Here is a 9,417-nt window from a genome sequence, read left to right as displayed (position 1 = left end):
AACAAGGAGCCCTGCCTCCAGGAAGATGCACGCAGCGGGGCCCTGCTCCATGGGAGCTCCTGGCCACCCCCTGCCTGTGCCTGTCTGGGTGGGGAGGAGCTTTCTGTTTGGAGGCTGGGGGCCCAGGTCAGTGGATGTGGGGAGCTTGTATCTGCCTGAAGTTGAGAATGCACGCCTCTCCCGGAGGGTATGTGAGCCTGTGAAATCTCCTGTGCAGGGCTGCACTAAAGCCTGGCTTCTGATCCGCTTTCCAGAAAACAGAAAATATTAGACTTCTCACCTCCAGCTCCATAAGGGTGCCGGGAAGAGCCTTGTGGAGAGCGTCATCCCAACAGCGCGTCTGATTCTCTATCCAAGCGTTAGAGGACACAGGCACTTTACAGGCACTGAGGAATTTCACCATTTAACCACGGCCATTAAGAACAGAGTCTGGGTGGGTGGGAAGAGATGCAGTTTATGTCAAGACTGGATTGCTCAGCACTGAGTCCCCAGCTAACACATCACACTTAATTTTTGAAAACAGAGCCCACCAAGATAAACTTTCACTAATGAACAAAACCGACTTCTCTTTCCAGATGCATTCCAACCTCCCGTTGCCACCAATGGCAGCCATCACATGTGAAATGCGGAGAGAGGGGATTGCACATAAAAAGTTGGCGGAGAGAGGCCTTCGCTGAAAGCTCCCCTTTGGAACCGAAACTCATCTCGATAAATCACAATGGCTCTTCGCCATCAGCAGCCTCCTCCCTTCAGATCTTATGGCCAAGACAAGTGCCGGCCATATGTTCACACCATTTGGTAAAAAAACGCACGAAACCAACAACACGAGCATTGCACTTATTTTTTTTTTAACCACACTAAGTGTATTCCCCCTAAACATGTAAAACACACCATGTCACTCCCACCGTGGGAACAGTAACCTCTTGCATGGGGTCGGTATTTCTGAGGTCATGAGCCAAACATAAGCAACTGGTGTCTCCCCATATGCCCTCTGTCACTTGCTGTTCCTCAGGTGTCTTCTTTTAAGTCACAGTGGATGAATAAAAAGTTAGACAGGAAGTAAGAGTGCCATGAAACTGAAACTCCAGGTGCCGTCCGGCCAGGACGCCAGCGGTCATTAGGCGGGACACTGTCATGGCCCCAGGAGGGTCCAGAAGCAGAACACCATGGGGCCCAGGGTCAAGTGGGTGCTGCTGGACAGGCCCCCGCCCTCAAGGAACATGGTTTTCATCTTTGAAAGGCAGCTGGGGCTTGGTTAGTGTTGACTTTTCTAATATCTCATGGGCAAAAGAGACATGGTGGACGCTCATGGGCTCAAAGTATTTTGCAAAGAGACTCCAATGCAGTTTTGGCAGATTTGTAGGCTGGGAGAGGGAAGTAACTTGATAGACCCTGAGGACCAGGGTCCCTGGTGGAGTATCTGTGTGTGGTAGGGACTCAAACCCAAGTTGCTCATGTTCTACACAAATGGTGGGCCTGAGATGGGTTTAGGACCTGCACGCGACCTGCTTGTATTGGGAGGGAGGGGGCGAGTGCACCTCCCTCTCTCCTTCCCGGTTCCCCTCCTGTCTTCCCTTCTCTTTCCTTTGCGGTGCTGAGGACGAAGCCCTGGACCTCAAGCATGCTAGGCAAGCGCTCTACCACTGAGCTACACCCCCAACCCTGACTACCTTTCTCAACACAAAACACACAGGAGAAGCCCTTGGGGATTATAAAGATGTCCTCAGAAGGCTCTAGAATAATCTAGGCTCCTGATTTTGGTTTAAACTTTGATGACATATTAAGAGGTACAGATAGAAAGTGCACGCATGACACTGTGCCTGCATGCCCTCCGTCTGATCCGCGGCCACTGTCCAGCATGGCTACTGCCTAAGTCCCCGGTCTCCACTGGATTTTGCGTGAAGCTGAGAACATTTCTTGGGCACAGGGACACTCTGGGTCTCACTTGGTGTGCTGCCTCTGCTGCTGAGGGCGGAGGGGGTAATGCTCTATACCACGGCGTCTGTGGAGAACAACCAGGAGCTATGCAACTCCCTCAAGTGTGATAAAGCCCAAATATTAAGCAATCACCACTTACCAGAAAGCAGGCCTGCAGTGCTGTGGTCTTCATCCGACGAACCTGTCTGGTGAGGAGTACCTTCGAGGAGCTGCGTTTAGATCTTCTTTGGGAAAATCTGTTTTGTAGAACATATAGATCTCGGGCCAGCGAAATGCCAAACTTAGGTGGAAGAACAAAGCTCAGTCCTCGTTCATTTACGTGACCTTATGCTCGCACAGAATGAAGAGCATCCCGAACCCCGTAGAACTGCGCCCCTCGGCTGAGTGAGATGGCTCCCTGTCTGTAGGGAAGCACTGCTCTGTGCAGCAGAGGAATACAGAATCAAATATTGTGGCCGGTCGCTTGCTGTACTCGACCTTTGAGAGGTGTTATGGGGGTGGCACACATTTATCACACAACTGTCTCCCAGACACTCACTTTCCCGGGTGTGCTGCAAAGGTGGGGTCTTCTGCCACCTCTGAATGTCTGACTTCAAAACTGACATCAATAAGAAACCATACAGAGCCATGCCTGGCTCTGAACACAGGCCAGCAGCACGTTAAGCCTTTATGGTGTTTCCTAGAAAACCCCAAAACAAAGAAAAAAAGTCACACCTGGTGTGATGGGTCATGAAAACAGGAAGACACCGCCTCAGGCCTTATTTTCAAACTATGTAAAACATGCTGGAGTGTAGCAGTCGTGTGTGTGTGTGTGTGTGTGTGTGTGTGTGTGTGTGTGTGTGTGTAAGTGCATTTAGGATCAATAGATACTGATCAATCATTTTACGAGGCCTTTATACACAACCAATTTAATCCTTACCAATACGGAGATAGGTGGGATACCCAAACTGCAGGTGAAGAAACTGAAATTCTAAGCACCTTGTTCAAGGTTGCAGGAACAAAGGTCTCCTTTATTGAGGACGACTCTGCTTCAGCTTGAGAAGAAAGAACCTGTGGTCACGGGCTAGCTGGTATTGACCAGAGATCTGCAGCACGTTCATAGAAATTATTAAAAAGAAGACCCTGGGGTAATTAAGTCAGGAGATGCTGGGGGCCACCAAGGCTCTTTAATGAAGGCCATCTCAGTCTTGCATGAGGTCTTAAGGACCTCAGATTACAACAAGGAGAATATAGATATTTATTTTTATTTACTTTTGAGATTTCTTCAGTTTTTTAGAATGCATGTTGGGAAAAGCTAGGGTAAAACTTCCAAGTCTCTGAAGGCAGATTTGGGAAAACAAGTCTCACACTTCTGACACACCTGATCACCTCCCCGCCCCAACTTCCCCTCAGGCTTCATGCTCTTAAATCCTACTTTGAGTAAATTTGGAAACTCGACTCTGACGTTTCGGAGGGCTGTACAACTTGGATCATCCTAACGCGGCCCCTGGCAGGCCCTGGGTGGCGAGGCAGGGCCTGGGGACCAGTCACACCTGGCAGCGGGGGCCCAAGAGGCCTTGGTGGAGCTCTCCGGCAGCTTCACTCCCTCCCGCATCCTGAGGGCTGCAGTGGGTGGCGGGCCCTGGGGATCAGGCTGCTGTTGTTTTCCCCTCTATTGGGAAACTCGCAAGCACCCTCCTGTGAGCCTGAGCAGGAGCCAGGTGCTTTCCTGGAACATTTTAGAGGTGGGAGGGCCTCAGAGCATCCTCAGGTCACACGGGCAGGTCTCTGGGCCATGTCAGGTGGCTTGGAGCCTCTCTTTCTCATTCAACAAAACCGGCGTTCTCAGTGCATAAATATGGAGGTGTTTCTAATGTATAAAAACTGTATAGGGAAGGTTCGTTGATTTCTTTGATCATCCAATGAGAAAAGCCCATTGCTCACAATGACTCAGAGCCCAGACAGAGGAAGGCACCCGGCATGTGCTTGATACAACTCTGAAAAAGTAGCGAATAAAGTGTCACCTTAGGTTACAGAGTGCTACCAGAAATATTAAGAGTTGCAAAAAGCTTGCTTTGCCTGCCCATGATGTGAAAGTGTTTTCCAGGTTCTCCTGGGTAGGCTAGGGGCGCAGGGCTGAGCTCCCCAGACAGAGAGCCCACAGCCCACCAAGAGGCAAAGCATGGCTGTCTGGCTCTCAACCGGGGCTCATTGAGAATACTTTCTCACGGAGGGGGGAACTGACGTGTGATTTGACCCAGCAGTTCTGGGCGAAGGCAGTCACGAGCTCACGCTGGTAAGACTGTCCATGCCCACTCGAAAAAAAATCACTCTACACTCTAACTTTTAAAAAGAGCTTAGCTGCGCTTTGAATAGGTCATGTTCATCAGCAAAAACGGATTGTTTCTCACTCAAAGCACTTGGAATAGCTACTTCGGAGCAGATGCCACCCAATAGTATCTCTTATGTGACATTAAAAAAAAATTCACTCAAATACCAACAGATTCAACTTGATAGCACCATTCCAAAATACTAAACTTTCTTCGCACCTTTATTTTTATCTTTTTTTTTTTTTGGTACACATTTAAAGTATGGGCATCCTGTAAATTTTTTGAAAAGCCTCATAGGAAAAAAAAAAAAACAACAACTAATTTTTAGAACAAAGCAGTCAGTTTATAGGCAAGAGGATCTCAAGTGGGCTGTGAATTCTTCATGGGTGTCTGCGAGTCCTGATTCTGGGTGTGAGTGCAGAGAGGATGCTAGCATCTTCCTGAAGGAGCCTAGAGACTGTGCTGCCTGTCAACTTGTGCACACACGCTGCTCAGTGGTCGACCCTGGGTGTCGGCTACGGCCCGGAGGGTGACAACAATAACAGTCTTTCCTAATGACTTTACTCTTACGACTCTCAAAAGAATCGGGATATTAGATAACCTTAGAGCTTGTATGCACCTTGGATTCGTACTCTGTGAGAGAGAAATTAGAATAATATTGAATTTCCTCTTACAAATCTCCATATTTTAAAGCTTGGAGCATTGAAATCTGTTCTTAGCAAGCAGATGTATTTAAAGTAGAATTATAAATGGGTTTTTAATTCAACATATATTTGGCTGCATTGTTATGTAAGAAGACTGTCTAAGTAGTGTGGGAGTTGGGAGATGATGAGACGGCTTGCAGGAAAAATTATTATTTTTTTCTGGTGACAGAGAGAGTCACGTCTCACACTGATTATAACTGCGTGTTCCTGCCTAACTCTTCTGTATAGTACTGTGAGTAATGGGAACCAAGATAACAGGTGTGGTGAGGGACGGGATTGTTGAGTACACTGTGATTGGAAGAGGGGCAGAGGTGGCATCAGAGTCAGAAGGGGGTCCACTAATAGCATAATTATGCAGCAGTTTCAAAGAAATTGATTGTTACACAATAACAGCCAATGACCCAGGAAGAAGGTTAAATTAGAACTGAGAGTATTAAAAAGCTACTGTGCACCAGGTAGGAAGGAATATGAGAATAATAATATGCCCTGAAATAGAAATAATCACTTTGCATTATGTACACCACATACAATATAACATATTCTTTTTAACATTGCACAATATAAATATTATACACGGTGGAGTAAACTAATTGCAAGATAACTCTTGAGGCACACAGAAGAAACATGGGGGAGACTGAACTCGGGTGAGAAGGAAGAGGGAGTAAGTCAAGGGCAGAATGTTACATTCTGGCCACTCAGCTTTGCAGGTCTCACCTCAAGGGCTGGCGGCCACCTCCTGGTCTACACTGGAGACGACCATACCTTGGGTCGTTAGAGTTAATTGCTTCAAAGAAAGACCAGTTAGCTAAGTATTTTGAGAAGATCAAACCGTTGCTGCTCACTCTAAAGCAGGTCACCCCAAAAGGCGTCTCTTGACCTCGGGGTCTCACAAGGTGAGGATGCTGCTGGATTTTCCCTATTTCTCGTAAATACCTTGTTACTATGAAACCACTTTAAGGAAACTAGAACAGTATTCAAGAACACCCATCACAGTGCTTAACAAGATTTAATGTACATTTATTCTTAACATGTGGAACATATAAAGATTTTATACTGAATAAATGATATTCATTAAGCCAGAGGAAAAGGAGGAATTTACATCAAGTTTTTTTTCTTTTTTTTTAAACTACATTATCTTGAAATACAAATGTGGATTCTTGTCACTGAAAAATCTTTGAAGTTGTGTTTCTTCCTTTGAGTTGTATTTTTTCTTTTCTTTTTTTTTTGTCTGTACTGGTAACCATTTTCTAAATCAATCCATAAGCAACCATTTCCACACCTTGATTCATGAAGCAAATTGTGATCAGCTGCTCTCCTGAAATAGAGCATGACTTTATACATACAGAAACTTGTACATTACCCTCTTTTTTTGTTTTTTTTTTTTTTTGTTTTTGCTTTTTGTATTTTTTGTTTCTTTTTTATTTTTGGAGATATGGCCCTAATGAAAAAATATATAAAATAAAAATAAAAATTATTTAAATCTACCATCACTTTGTAGTTTACCACATCATGAAAAAGAAACTAAAAACGTTGTACTAAAAAAAAAAAAAGAAAGAAAAGAAAAAAGTGAGGGTATGTTTAATGTACAACTTCTATATACATCACAGCCCATAGGCAGTAAAAAAAAAAATATTAAAAAAAATGATTAAAGGAATTGTGAAGAACTGTCATGTGGAGGCCAAACGACAGACAGCAGACATGGCGGTGTTGGTGAGGAAGCAATTTCCGTTGATCGCTATCAGGTATGTATTTTCAATCCTAACTTAAAAAACGTTTTTTGCTCCTAGCCCAATGTAACCATTTTTCTGTGGAGAAACCAGTATCATTCATGGTTCTGACTACCGACTGACAAACCTCCTTGAGCCCCTATACCTATATCTCTAGAAGTTCCTATTGCACAGAGCTTTGGGTGATGGGATGCAGTTTTTTTTCTTTTAATTCTCTGAAGAATAAAACACATAGGAAATTGATATTTTTCCACTTATTTTGCCTCAGTATGGTGAATTTTTCCCATCTTAGCATCTTTTGCCAAAACTTTAAAGTCAATTCGCTTCCCCAAAAAAATGCAACATGAAAAAGAATATTAAAAAGAAAATCTGTGAAAAACAAAATGTGACCTTTGAATGCACTAGACAGCAACTTTGGTTAAAAAAAAAAAAGAATAAAAAAACCCCAAAGGATGTACTTATACACACAGACAGCAAATATTAATTTCATAACTGTTCAAATTAATAATTTCTTTAATTCCCAATTGGTAAATAGCAAATGGGGCAGAGGAGCAAAGATTTTCTTTTCCTTCTTCCTACGCTGGATAAACAAGAACAGAAAACAGCCAGTTATATGTGACCCTCTAATCTTCACGCAAATGCCTTCACTTGTGTCATGACTGCCCGATCTGAAAGAGAACGTCACAGATGACCGACGCCACCAGAGAGTTCAGGACGGCTGATATTGAGATGTCCAGCAACCGACCCTCATGCAAGAGGAACTCCGAGCGGTTCTCGTCCACTCTGGCCATGGCCAGCAAAGCCTTGGCCGCCCTGCACATCATGTCTACACTAGGTGGTTCCAGAGGCGGGGGCTGCATGTGCATGAGGTTATGCTGGCTCTGCTGGTACTGCGCCATCGTGACCCCGTCCTCTAGGAAGCTGATCAGGTTCCCAATGCTTCCCTTCTGCACAGCTATCGCCCTGGCTGCAAGTGCATCCCCCTGCGCAAGGTTCGATAAAAGCGCCATGGACATTTCTCGACAGACTGGGTTTTTGCGATCCCCAACGTACCTAACTAACGTAGCATAGAATTTCTCCTGACGGCTAAATGGAGGCGTGGCCAAGATGAGGTCCACATTATTGTCCTGGATACTGAGTTTACAGAGGGTCTCCAGCACGAGTCTCTGAGGCGACAGGACCGAGTTGGGTCCCACCGTGGGGAAGGGGTCTTGCGCCTCTGCAGACGGGCACACCATCCAGTGCAGCAAGCCATCCAGGATCGGCAAGCAGATGCTCTCCGTGTACGCGGACAAGTCTAGCTGCCCAGAGATGTTGGCCAACGTGACCAGCGTGTTATCCCGCAAGACCTCCAGGCAGTCCCACCACCACTCATCTTTGCTGCAGGCCACCCCCTTGTCCTCGTCCTCCTCCTTCTCGTAGGTCTGCGGCGCCCGCTTCCTCTCGGGATGCTCGTGGTGAAGGAGGATCAGCTTCCCCAGGATCAGCACCAAGCCTGGATGTTTGGACATCTCGGCGTCGTTGCCGGGCACGAAGGACAAGCTCCGCACGATGTTGGACACGCAGATGCAGCGCTTGGCCAGAGAGTCCTGCCAGTGTGCGATGGTGCAGAGCGGAGTCTCGTCGCGGCTCCGGGGCTCGTCCTCCAGCAGCTTGATGTTCCGGTGACTTCTGGCCTGCTGGATGCCGAAGGGGAACTTGCCGCTCTCCGCCGGGGGCCCGGGGTTGGCTTCTTCGGGCAGGGCCCCTGGCCGAGCGCACAGGACGTCGTCGATGGTGGCTATGATGCTTTTCTCAGGCGGCTCTTCGGATTCCCTTCTGCCTTCTGGCTCCTTCTTCCTCCCCGCGGAGCCTGAAGGGGGCGGCGGGCGCCGGCGAGGAGGGATCTCAATCTTGCTCTCAAAGTGCGTCTGGATATGCTCCGTGGTGTCGCCGCCCCCGAGCTGCCAGTGCAGGAGCCCGCTGCTGAACTCCTGCACGCGGCCCAGCTTGTCGGACCGGTCCACCACGAACAGGTTGTTCTTTTTGACAATCTTGATTGGCAGCTTGTCAAACTTACTGGCCTGCTTGGGCTTCTCCTTCGGGTCTGCGGGGGCATCGGGGGCGGCAAGGGCGGCGCCGCTCTTGGCCTCCGTTTCTGTCTTCTCACTGTCTTCCTCGTCGTCCTCGTCCTCATCGAGGCTCTCGGCGTCCTCCTCTTTCCCAAAATCGTCTGCCAGGGACTGGCTGTCGTCTTTCTTCAATGCATTGTGATCAAGTGCTTTTTGGCTGGGGTCTCCCACTTCGTATTCCATGAGAATTCCAAAAATGTCAATCAGGCATTTTCTAAAGTACTCTACCAAAAGTTCAAGAAATCCAGACAACTAGAGAGGAGGAGGAAAGGGAGGAGGAGAACAAGAAAGAACAGGTACAAGGTCATGACATTGGCTGTGACAGAGAGGGTCATAATCCTGAGACTACCGGTACGTGTTTGTAAGTATTTCCAAGCATGTCTCAATGCCCTTCTGGCTGGGCTGCGAAAGGTTCATCACATACGTGTTAGAACCAAATCCCCGAACCTCACATTTTTAGCCAAACCAATGCTGAGCACACTTCCTATCGGCTGCAGACTTCCTTACTCTGCCAACCAGAAAATGGGCTTCTCGTTTTCACATTTTTAATATTATTGACGAGGGAGCACTTTGCTGTTCTTTAAGTCCCCCTTTCCTCTTCAGCTACAATGTACTCATTATTGGAGGG

At 47.1% G+C, this 9,417-nt stretch overlaps 1 protein-coding gene across 3 annotated transcripts in view; it reads right to left on the bottom strand.

Annotated features, from left to right (window-relative positions):
- Nucleotides 1–7,073: 7,073 nt before the first annotated feature.
- Nucleotides 7,074–9,417, bottom strand: part of ARID1B (AT-rich interaction domain 1B) — a 404,291-nt gene continuing 401,947 nt past the window's right edge. For all 3 annotated transcript variants that reach the window (XM_080700338.1, XM_080700340.1, XM_080700339.1), the window contains one exon: nucleotides 7,074–9,041. In XM_080700338.1, coding sequence (XP_080556464.1) covers nucleotides 7,332–9,041 — 1,710 coding nt within the window. In that variant the 3' untranslated portion in view covers nucleotides 7,074–7,331. The remainder of the gene's footprint in view (nucleotides 9,042–9,417) is intronic.

Source organism: Muscardinus avellanarius (assembly GCF_963383645.1).
Source record: "Muscardinus avellanarius genome assembly, chromosome: 8".
NCBI lineage: Eukaryota > Metazoa > Chordata > Mammalia > Rodentia > Gliridae > Muscardinus > Muscardinus avellanarius.
Note: the sequence above shows the minus strand (reverse complement) of the source record. Positions and strands in the feature narration are given on the sequence as shown.